We start from the raw sequence: 12,289 nt of genomic DNA, 5'->3' as shown, positions 1-12,289 counted from the left end.
ATCTGTTCCAATTATCACCGTACCTGAAAGGCTGCAGCTTCACACAGATTTTGCCTCGCAGAGTGAAGATGGAATTATTTAAATAGGCATCTGCTGCCATCCCAAAATTCTTGGAATACTGTAAGCAGTTTAATTCTGTGTGCACACTCTGTGTGCCCAAATTCACTGGTGGGGGGGGCCCCAAAGAAGGGAGAAGCAGTTTGTGCCAGTATCAAAATAAATGCTTCTTCCTGATTTGTTTTCCATTTGCCCTTTAAAAATTATGAGCCACAACCTGCATTCATCATCAAAAAGAAAAAAAAAAAAAAAGCTTAACAGGCAACTTATCTAAAAGCAGACTAAATTTGGAATTAAAAACCACAAGCCAACAAAGTTTGCCCCACTGCAAGAGGCAAGTACAAGCTGGCACTGAGTTTTATTCCAAGATTCCGTAGCTGTAACAAAATATGGACACAAAAGCTATAATAAAGCCTCTGGAAGCACAGCCAAAGAGGAGATATTCACTTCTGCATTTTCCAGGGGGTCTTACTAGAGTAAAACTGACCTGACTTTGAATTGCTACAGGTATCCTGGCACACCCTGGGCAAGCAAAGCCTGGAAGGGGAGAGCCAAGATTTGGCAGCTGCGTGGGGGGAACGTTCTTGGACTCGCAGCAACCTACAGTGTAAAAAATGACACAGTTTTGTGTTCTGCAGGCAAAAAGATGCTTCCAGTGCTGCAAGAGGCACATCCCCTTCTCTCTGCATTTCGCGGAGATGTTGGCTCAGCTTTTCAGCGCACACAAGGTGGGGGCAAGGCTTTTTTTCCTTGGGTAGCAAGAAAATGCAGGGCTGTTCTGCCCCCCACTTCTCCCTGCATCTCCTAAAATCAAGTATCAGCTGATTTATTGAAGTCAAAGTAAGCAAAATGTTCACCTGCAAATCCGCTGGCAGCTTAAAAGTTAAAATGAATACCTCACTAGTGCCAGCAGGTGAGCACATCCCTCAGAGTTAGTGCTTGGTGTCATCTGGAAGCACTGATTTACCACTTGATTCAGCTTCTGAAGGTCATAGAGCTAACAGAGCAACGTTTAAGCTTTTTAAATATATCCTTAAATCCCAAGACAAGAGTTGCACGGTGAATTAATGAACAGGCACCAGAATAAAGCAGCGTGCCCAGACAGCACACAAGTCCCAGCACCAACATTTGACAAATTGGCATTTTTCCTGCAAAAAATCCAAGCCATGAGTCAGGTGCAATGAAACCAGCAAGGCTCCAAGTTTGCTGTGCAGCTGGGAGATTCCTGTTACTTTCAAGAGAAAATAAATGCAGACAGACACAAAGAGAGCCAAAGCCCTGGGTCTGCTCCAGGTAACCCAAGCTCTGCACCACCAAGAACACCAACGCTGCAATTCCTCCCTGACAGCTCTATCAGTCACCAACCCAAAGAGGGCTGGGGGAAAACCAAGGTAATCCACTTTCACTCGAGATGCACAGCTCGAGGCTGAGGAGGGGACGAGGCAGGAGGAGAGATTATGAAATGGGAGCAGCAACCTGTGCAGGGAGAGCAGAGAAATCAGCGCAGGGAGAGATCCTACAGATGGAGTCAGAACAACAGAAAAAAACCCACACTAAACCTAAAAAAGGTTAACAGCAAATGAGACTGAGAATTGTCCGTGCTCTCAATCAGTCCCATCAAACAACCATTCCTAACTAGAAACCCACCCAACCTGCAACAGTTTTAGTTGTCTCATTCCATAGCAAATTCCACCCGAAATTTAAGCAACGGAAGATGTTAAAACTCCGTTTACATCACCACTTATCTCCTCATTGGAAGTATCCCGAAAACACAGTGTCAATCAAAACAACTCAGACAGGAGTTACAACAGCAACAGATTTATAGATACGCCCTACCAGGTCTCTGAAGTTAAAACAGAACCTCTCTTCTGGAACTGTGGTGAAAATAAAACGCTAAAAGGGTTTCAGTTGCATCTGAATGAGGCTGAAATTTGGAATTTCCGAGATATAAGCTCTTAATTCAAAGGTTTTCAGAGAAACATTGAAGCAGAAAATGAAAGCGAAAGCGTAATGAAGCCATCACATACGTTCATTTTTCTAGAGACAAGATAAAGCACGGAGTATGTGCGAGACAACTAATATGCATTGAATAAATACGTGTTCAAAGAGACGGGTGAGAAAATCTCCACTCCCATCTTTACAGAGAGGGGGAAAACACAAGAGGGAACCAAGCTGCTGTTCAGCATTAAAACTCACAGCCTGCCGCTCCTGGGCATTACACTTGTATAGGGAAAATCTGAGTTAAAAGATGGATTTATTCTAGTTATTGTTGTTTTTTTTTTTTTTTTTTTTTTTTAACAGGCCAGCTGGTGAAGCGTTCTGCGCCTCTATGACTGAATGCCCAGTTCTTCCTTTACATTCAGGACAAGGAAAGATTTAGTCCAGATGACCTCCTAAGTTCCTCCCCAATTTTAATTACTGTATCATTAAAAATACTTATAGGAGTAAATATCCAGTCTCCTCACAGCCTGCCCCGATTTTCCACAGTTTATAGAAGTGGCATAACAAAGGTATAATAGAAAAGGTATAATACATCACCAGACGGCTTTCTACCTTCAGAACAACTCTTTTCAGCCCTGCCGAGCCTTTATATTCATGTGCGCAAATAAAAATCGACCTCTAGGGAGGACGAGGACCACCCAGCACCCCGGAAAACATCCGAAGTTATTAAAAAGTAACTCAGAAATAACGCATCAATGGCCAAACTCGCTGCCAACGGTTTGGGCCCTTTACGCAGGCAAAAACGTGATTTAAAAGCCCCAAACACAGCCTTACCTGGCTCCCTGTTGATCTCTATCTCGAAGAAGCACTGGGGCCGGTCCTGCACCCCCATGGCCGCCCCTCGGCCTCGCCACCTGGACACAAAGCAGAGAAGGAGCCCCCGCGGTCCCTCCCTCCGTCCCTCCCTCCTCACCCAGGGGTTCAATTACAGCGGGGCGGCTCCGCCTCAGCCCCGAACCCGGCGGCGGGGGAAACTCGCTCTGAGGGGAAGCGGTTCCTGCCGCGAACACGCAAGCCGGGCTCGGCGCCGTCAGCGCGGCCCATCCCCTCCTTCCAGCCGCTTCCGATCCCTCCCCCCGGCTCCCTTCTCCCGGGGTTTTACCTGGCGGCTCCAGCGCTTTGTCCCCTCACGGCGCGCCCCCCTTAGCCCCCGCTGCCCCCCCGCCCCGCCGCCAGGCGGCGCCGCCGCCCCCGGCCGCCATTACCCGCCCGGCCCCAATGGCCGCGCCAGGCCCCGCCCCCTGCCCGCCCTGCCCGCCGCGCCTTCCCGCCCTCTGCGTGAGGGGCCCGGGGGCGGTGCCGTGAGGGGAGGCGTGAGCGGCCTCCTCCGTGCCGCGCTTGAAATGACGAATGTTTAAATAATAATCATAATCATAGTGTGAAAAATAAATCCAACTCTTAACTCATATTTTTCCGGGATGAGAGGAGGGCGGGAAAGGGAGTGGGGCTGTGAGGGGAAGGGGGCTCCCCTCGTTCCTAGACGTGGCGAGACGGAGCTTCCCTGTTGCCGCTTTTAAAACGATGAATGTTAAAAAAAAAAAAAAAAAAAAAAAAAAAAAAAAAAAAAAAAAAAAAAAAAAAAAAAAAAAATCCAACTCTTAACTCATTCTTTCCCCCTATGGGAAGTGTAATTGCCTCTAAGTGGTAGGCTGTGAGTTTTAATCCTGGAAACAGCGGCTCTATTCCCTCCGGTGTTTTCCTCTCAGTGTGAAAAATGGGAGTGGAAATTTGCTTGCCCACCTCTTTGAACGCTGCTCGGGGAGGAGGAAGGGGCTTTCCAGAATGCATAACGAGAATAAATAGCATCATAAATAACCTTTGCAGAACAAATATAGTGAATAAATAACAGCATAAATAACCTTTACAGAATAAATAACCTCCATGGTGAGGGTATCTCACTGCCCTGACCCCTCACCCTTTACGGCCGTGATGAGGGATCCCTCCAGTTCCTTCACCCTTTCAATTTGATGTGTCTTAACACAACTCTCCATGAAAGAAAAAAATATTTTTGCGAGTATAAATAAGCCCTCCGAAGATTATGGATGGAAAATTTCTCTGTAATGCATTCCTGGTTCCCCCTCAGGATGAGAAGGTGGCTGCTACCAGCCCAGGATCATCCTGCCCCTTGTTCAGTCTCAGCATTGCCACATCTTAGGAAAAAAAAAAAAAAAAAAAAAAAAAAAAATTAAACCAAATACATTTTAAAGATTGCAGCAGGCCATAAGTTATTTATTCCGTGCTGGGGATGTTGGACCATGCTGGAGTGTGGAAGTGGTAACAAGAAATCGAAGCGTCAAACTGTTAAGGAAAGAGAGTATTAAAACTGTAAATCCTCAGCCTAACACATCCTTCAGGCCAAGTCACTTCACACCAAGGATCTCCAGAAGCTTAAAGCAGTTTGTTTTATTAATTTAATTTATATAAATACTCTTGTAACCACACCTTCAGTAATTCCAGAAAGAAGTTTTGTTTCTTTCTAAGCAGGAAGGACACTTAGTCCTCAGCACTCAAAACGCAAATTATTTCCAATGTTTCCCAAAAGTTGTACAAACCAGAACCCTGCAGTAATTTTACCTGGCAGCAGTATCTGCAATTATGTCCTTGTCTGAGAAGAAATTCAGAGGTTTTAGATGAAAAAAAAACCCAAACCAACAAGCAACAAAAAAACCCTGCTGAGAATAAAGTAGCAATGCTGAAATCACAGGAGGTTTTAGCAGCTGGGAATGCAGCAAAGTGGGTTTGTTTTAGATGTAATTTGTCTATAGTTTAATGGTTGCTGTCACTATAGTGTTTGAGGATCTCTTGAAGTTTTAACAGCCAGATTCTGTCATTCTTTATTAGGTCTAATAATACATGACTGTGCAAGTGGTCCCTCAGGAATCCTGTCACTGGAGTTGTTACACTGGCTTGCTGATCCTTGGGGGGATACTTACAGGGTAAGCTGTCAAAAAATGTGGAAAAAAAAAACGTAGCAAGTCTGGTTCTCAACTATTTGGCTGTGAAATGCTCTTATAAAGTAGGAGGGTGTTATTTGCCTCACTTTTCCATGGTAGCTGAGAAGCAAAGCTACTGGGAGGTTGAGTTGCAGGAGGTCTGCAGGAATTCCTTGCCAGAATTAAAATTTGAAAACGCATCTCCTTGATTTCCTTAATCTTCAAATAGATTATTAACTCCCTTTCACCTGCAGTTTCTTGCTTTTCTGTCCTCAGAATATGAACTTGCTAGAGGCAGATAAGCAAATAAATAAGCAGAAAGTCTCAAAAAAAAAAAAAAAAAAAAAAAAAAAAAAAGCATGGAAATGTGTTGCTTGCTCTTGATGAAAATAGCAAAGATAGTGAGCAATAAAAAAAAAAGGAAGTTGATTTCAAGCCCTGATTATTTTAATAAAGAAGCAAATTGGAAAGGAGTTCTGATCACTTGGGAGATACGCTCTTAAGATCATGTCTAGGACTAGAGCTGATAAATATGCAGTTTGGTGGAAAAAAAAGATACCCAAGAGAAGAGTTTCTGAAGCACATCTGAGGCCGGTCTTTTGAAAGATGAAACACTCAGTTACAAATGAAGAATTTTTCCCTGGGTGTTCCTCTCTGGGAGCTGCTGCAGATGCTGCTCTGGTCACATCCTGTGTCCATTGAAAGCAGTGACAAAGTCCCCTTTGATGGCAGTGGCTCTGGGTGTAGGCTGTGTAAGGGGGATCACACTCAGCACGGTTCTGAATAATTGCTTCTGTATCAGTCTAGTTTTTGATAAGCCATCCATTCGTGAAACACCCTCCTTTTATAGGCTAAAATTTTCCTGGTTATTTTCCAGGCCAAGACACAACTTTTGCGTGCGCCAAGATCCGCGGACCCAACTTAATCCTACCTCAAATCGACTTTAGAGATTTCTTGGTGGTACAATTCATGCCAAAAAAGGCACGTTGACAAATCTCGGCTGGAAGCTGCATTCTTTCCTGAGACAGAGCCCTCTTGGTCTGGGAAGTTGAAAAGTAGGAGGATGCAGAGCTACAGAGCCTGTGGGCATTTTGGGGTAAAACTGCTTGAACTGGGGCACAGACTAATTTCTAAAGAGTCTTTGATTGCCTTAATAATTATTAGTCTCCATGTGGCCATGAAAGCTTGAACTAAGCAGCTTTTGTTTAGGTATTTGTAGAGGCTTTTCCTTATCTTTTTTGCAAATTCCATGTGTGGAACTTGAGACTGCAATGGGAAATGAGTTTTCCTTCTGAGCAACAAGTTGGTGGAGGGCCTAGTGCCTGAAAAACCTCTGCCCTGCTCCTTGGTGCTGAGTATTTTCCTACCTAGTTTGTTACTCAAGGAGAAGAAGGAATTTCCAACAAAGCTTTTCATTATCTGGGTCATTTGGATTCGGGGGCTGGTGCTCAGAATACTTTGGTGAGATAAATTCACGACTGCTTGCTCAAAATCTCACTCTTCACTGTTCCATGCAGATTCTGCTCCATGAGGAATGCAAAGTGTTGACACCAGGAGAACTGACACAGAGCTCTTCGCAGGGGTCACTGAGGTTTTGAGCATTGAAAGATAAAAGAAGTGCCCCAAAAATTCTACATTTAAATTTTAAAAACTTGTTACTGAGGAACAGACAAGCACCTGGAATGTTTCCTTCACTCAGTCAGTCATGCAAAGCCATTTTTTTGGTATTTGTTATGAAAAGTAAATATTGCAGTCCAGAATAACCGAAAAGAGGCTTTAATTATGCCAAGCCTCAGTGCTGAGCACACACGAAATTAAAAGTGAAAGGCTGATAGGCAGTTTTATCTGTTGAACAAATGGGAACAGCCAAAAGGGGCTTCATTATAAAAAATCCCCAGGTCAGCATTTGAGTTTCGAGAGCTAAAGGGGAGGAAATAGCACATCTCAAACCAAACTTTTATCCCAGGACTTTTTTCTGGGAAGGAGCGTTGATGTGGGGACACTCTTGGACAGGGTACAGGGGTACCTGTGACCTCAGACATCCAAAAGCTGCCTGTGGTTCTCTTCACTCAGGCTTCCCTTTCCCCTGGGATTTCCTGTGAACCCACTTAATACCTGAACCACTAACACACATCCGTAAGGATTACTGAGCATCCCCCCATCCTGCCCTGAAGCTTTAGGAGTGTTTCCATCCCTGGCATGAGTAAGTGGCCCCATCTGCTATCCAGGCAGTAAACAGAATTTGTTAATGACTGCCCCAGCGTGATAGAAATATCAGCAACTCATTAATCCATTATGTGTGAATTGCTTAATGGGGCAGGGAATATTCCTGGGCTTGTGGCTTCTTCAGGCCTTGAAATTCACATTTCATTTGAGCTGCTGCAGGATGATCCCTACCTCCACAACCTTCCTGTCTACCTACATGCTTATTTGCTCCCCTGCCTGCGTTAGTATGAGTTCTCCCCAAATAATTTCACAAAAATCCCCCCATTTTAAAAAATATTCTACTGTGTGTAGATAAAGGGATTGATGATTTTACATGTCTTTAACTAAGAAATACCTGATGTGTGGGTCGGTGTCTTGTGAATGTCTCAAGATCATACTTGGCCTGATCCCAGCCCCAAAGTGATTAATTATTTTTTTTTTCATTTACTTCAGGGTGTTATAATTCAGAATTATGGAAAAAAAAAAAAAACCAAAAACAAGCCACCCTGGTGTCTTGCTAGCACTCAAAACTATTCTTTATGCAAAGGCAGAAGTGTGTCACCTCATATCAGACACGATTTACCCACTCAGTAACACTCAAACTAGGTCAAAACAAGTGGTTTGTTTCTGCCGCGTGTAATTAACCAGTGAAACGTGGTGCCGCAGGAGATTGCGGAGGTCAATGATCCCATGCCTGGTTCTGCATGTGGAGTCTTGCATGGAAAGCCAGTAAGTGGGACACGCTGCAGAACAGCAGCACGAGGGAGTTTTTACCCTTTCCAATAAAATTAGACTGTTTGTGTTACTGTGTTCTTGCCATCTCCCATCTGTCTCCCTGCGCCTCTTGTCTCTCGTATTAAATCCTGAGCTCTCGGAGTGGGTGACAACAGAGAGCTTTTGGTAGGGACTTTGACAACCTCGATCGGTCTGCTGTCGGGAAAAGGGATAAGGCAATTTTGCCTAAAAGCCTGCTCTTGTTCAGAAGTGACACCGAGGCAGAGATTAGAAATAAAAAATGGTACTGAGCAAGTAGAAAAGGCAAATTCATGTGTATTGCTGGAGGCAGCCACACAAACCCGTAAGAGGCTTGGTATGAAGTGTAATATCCCCAGGATCTCTCCAATTCAAACTAATATTTAATTAATAGCTTTTTGAGGGGAACATGGCACGTTGAGTCCTCTCCCCTCGATTTTTCCCTTTACTTTTTCCCGCTGAAGTTTATTTTACCTTTTTGCCTTTGCATTATTAAAGACGTGTAAACCCAGCTCGATATTCTCACCCAGCACCATCTGAGAACATTCTGTTATGCAGCTTGAAACCCTTGAATCTGAGTCAGCTCAGGTGCTTCAGAGCTTGTTAGCTTTAGCTCAGACAGCTTCTGCAGCCCGGTGCCAGTGCTGGCTCGCAGGAGGGATGGTTAATTAGCTGAGATGCAAATATACGCAGAGATTCGGGGCCCTGCCTGTGCCGGGCACCATCAAAGCAGCTCTGCAGAGCAGCAGAGATTCATCACTTTGCTGTGCTGAGCCAGAGATGACTTCATGTAGCACCGCTGGGACGCCTTGTCACCGCTGTCCCAAACTTCCTGCTCCAGAGGTGTGACGATGTAGCACAGAGAAGGCTGGAGCTGGCTCCAAGCAGAACCAGCTGGGCTCTGCATCGTGCCGAGACCGAGCTTGGCCCCGGAACATGTGCAGCTCCATTTGTATGCACTGCTGATCCTGAACCATTAAATCGTATGGAAACCACGCTGACTCCACACAAAGCCGTCTCGGGGACGGATAAATCCATACAGCTGCCAGTGCTTCAAAAATAAAGAATTCAAGGCACAGCGCGAAGGGAACTGGGTGAAATGTAGTGGCCCCTGTGAGCTGGGAGGTCAAACTAATTGATACAGTGCTTTGTTCTGCTGTTAAAGTGGTGAAGCTGCAGCTGAGGCACCAGAGCAGAGTGATAATAACAGCAAGAGCAGTGCCAGTAAGGAAAAGCTGAGCAGTTGGCAGAGCCATGGCTGTGGTGAGCCCAGGAATTCGCAGAGGATCTGAGTAGGCAGAAGAGAGCAGCTCCCTGCTCTTGAACCCGAGGAATGAAGAGCATATCCTGGTAACAAATGAGGGCACCAAAAAATTCAGGTCAGCAGGTCAAGGGAGGTGATTCTGCCCCTATACTCTGTCCTCCTGAGACCCCACCTGGGAGTGCTCTGTCCAGCTCCAGAGCCCTCAGCACAGGACAGATGTGGATCTGTTGAAGCTGGTCCAGAACAGGCCACAGAGATGCTGCAAGGGCTGGAACCCCTCTTCTCTGGAGCCAGGCTGGGAGAGCTGGGGGTGTTTGCCTGGAGAAGAAAAAGCTCTGGGGAGACCTCAGAGCTCCTTTCAGTGCATAGAGGGGCTCCAGGAGAGCTGAGAGGGATTTTGGAGAAGGGCCTGGAGTGACCACAGTAGGGGGAATGGCTTCAAACTGAGAGAGGGCAGGGTTAGGTGGGATGTTGGGACAAAATTCTTCCCTGTGAGGGTGGTGAGACCCTGGCACAGGGTGCCCAGAGAAGCTGTGGCTGCCCCTAGATCCCTGGAAGTGTCCAAGACCAAGTTGGACAGGGCTTGGAGCACCCTGGGATAGTGGAAAGTGTCCCTGCCCATGGCAGGGGATGGGGCTGGATGATCTTTCAGGTCCCTTCCTTCCCAAATAATTCAGTGGTTCTATGACCCTGTGAAATTCTGCCTTGTGGGTAACAGGCAGGATGGATTCCTGCAGGGAGTTCCGGCAAAGTGGGCGGTTTCTATCGGAGGAATGAAGGATTGCCAGAAGTCCTCGATTGGCACAGTGCCTTCAGAGAGCAGCAGTAATAAAACACTCAGTGCCTCCTGGTAGCAGTGCTGGTAATACCCATCCAGATGAATATTGATGTTGATATAAATAAAGCTCTATGCAATTACAATCAGCTAAGGTTAGGAAGATATTATTTTTCCGGATTGAACAATTAAGTGCAGTGTGTGCACTTATGGATAGAGCAGGTTGGAAGGAGGGAAGGATTTATATTGTCTTCTGGAACATTCAACACTGGCCCCTGTCAGAGACAGGAAACTGTATCGATCTGTTTGGGAATGACAATTTCTCTTTCCTGCAGCAGCAAAATGTCTGTGCTGGGAGTTCAGTGCCTCACTTAATTTGATCCTGAAAGATATCTTGGTGGACAGAGATATATAAAACTCTGGCATGATGTAGTGAAAATCTTATTTATGCCTCTGCATAGGAAGGGTTTGCCTTATGATAAGAAAGGAGCATAAAGTAAAACCTGAATTTAAACATGCCAATAAAATGTGAATCAGGAAGCAGTCAGCCACCACCAAGCGTCCTTCCAGTGCATGCCAAAACTTCCCTTCCAGCGTGAGAAATTAGGATTGGCCCTGTGAGTAACCACACAGAGATTTCAAAAATTACAGAATTGTTTGTGCTGGAAGAGATCTTTTAAAGGTCATCTTGTTGCAGGTGTCACGTAGGTGAGGTATCCTGTAGCTGCAGCTTGGATATCTTGATCAAATCATGTGTTCTTGTCAGCCAAAACCAGATAAATGTTGCTTTTCTGATGGAGGATTAAGCATCAGCTGGGAAATAATTTCTGTTACATTCTGCATCATCCTATTAGATTTAGTCCTGGTGCTTGAATCTGCCAAGTGTTTGTCCAGGGGATCTGCCTGGCCTTTGGGAGTGTAAAAATGAGTAACTAAGCCTTTTACCATCACAATAATAATGAAGTTTTATCGGCGAATTAAGGAACAGAATGAGGGAAAATCCAGCCACGAAGCTGCTGCTGCCAGCTGGTATCTAACCAGACAGTCAGATGTGGAAGTGTTAATGGATGTGGGTAAATGAGGGAGTGATAAAATCACACCATGTCTATAAAGATAAATCAGGATCAATACAGGAGTGGCTGCACAGATTCAGCCGCAGATTGAGGCAAGAAACAACAGTAAACCTACAAATAGGTTTGTATATAAACCCCATGGAACTGGGGCTGTTTAGCCCAGGGAAAAGGAGGCTCAGAGGGAACTTCTGATTTCTACAGTTCCTTGATGGGAGGGTGCAGTCAGCTGGGGGTTGGTCACTTCTCTCTGGGAACGGTGACAGAACAAGAGGAAATGGCCTCAAGTTGCACCAGGGGACGTTTAGATTGGATATTAGGGAAGATTTCTTCATGGAAAGGGTGGTCAGGCATTGGAGCAGGATGCCCAGGGTAGTGGGGGAGTCACCATTCCAGGAAGATGTGTAGATGTAGCATTTAAAGACATGGTTTAATGGTGGCCTTGACAGTGTTAATGGTTAATTTTGATTTTAGAAGACCTTAGCAACATGAATGATTCTGTGATTCCATTCTATGACTCTTTATGCCTAGGCTTTTAGATCCTGGCTACACTAGAAAATGTTTCTTCCACATTCAGTAAAGTGGTGGCCACTTCAGTGCTACTGACCAACATCTGCAGAGCTGAACAAACTGAAACCCAGAGAACAGGGAAATTGAATATAATTTCTGACCCAAACACTGGATGCCCCTGGGTCTAGTTAGAACATGAGCCAAGGAAAATAATTGGAAAACTTCCTTAAAGAGTATTTAATCACATCTCCATGGCCATGTTTTCTCCTGCATCCCTTCTGGCCCTGACAAGTAAAGTGTGGCTGAAACAAATTCTCCTGGTGCTATAAATGGGAATAACGTGTCCTTTAATTCTGAGGTGAAAACAATTCATTTCTTGAAGTAAAACTGTGTCTCTGCTTAATTTTCTTCCCGTTTTCCTGCCAGGGCACCACATCAATCATTTTCCTTCCCTAAAGTCAACCTCAGCCACTGGCTTGTCTCAAACAATTGTAGGATGAGCCTGCCTGTCAGATCCACCTTCTGCTGCTTGGCCTGACTGAGCTGCCACTGACCCCTGGCAGGAACTCGCTCACACCCTCTCTACACCTTTTATTTGCTGTTCTACTTACAGGGAAATGAAGGGGAAAGCCATAAAAATAACGAGCATGTAAACAACTCTGCCGAGGGGAGCAAACAGCTCCGAGGAAGAGCCGTGAAAAATCACACGGAGCAGAGAAAG

The 12,289-nt window shown here is 45.3% G+C and overlaps 1 protein-coding gene across 4 annotated transcripts in view; it reads right to left on the bottom strand.

The window, feature by feature from the left end:
* Positions 1 to 3,135, bottom strand: part of NKTR (natural killer cell triggering receptor) — a 36,573-nt gene extending 33,438 nt beyond the window's left edge. For 2 of the 4 annotated variants that reach the window (XM_040056159.2, XM_040056142.2), the window contains exon 1: positions 2,833 to 3,001. In XM_040056159.2, the coding sequence (XP_039912093.1) occupies positions 2,833 to 2,890 (58 nt within the window). In that variant the 5' untranslated portion in view covers positions 2,891 to 3,001. Of the gene's footprint in view, positions 1 to 2,832 lie in introns of all 4 variants that reach the window. The other 2 variants (XM_040056148.2, XM_040056165.2) reach the window with 2 other exon arrangements.
* Positions 3,136 to 12,289: the final 9,154 nt, after the last annotated feature.

Source organism: Hirundo rustica, chromosome 1 (genome assembly GCF_015227805.2).
Source record: "Hirundo rustica isolate bHirRus1 chromosome 1, bHirRus1.pri.v3, whole genome shotgun sequence".
Classification (NCBI taxonomy): domain Eukaryota; kingdom Metazoa; phylum Chordata; class Aves; order Passeriformes; family Hirundinidae; genus Hirundo; species Hirundo rustica.
Note: the sequence above shows the minus strand (reverse complement) of the source record. Positions and strands in the feature narration are given on the sequence as shown.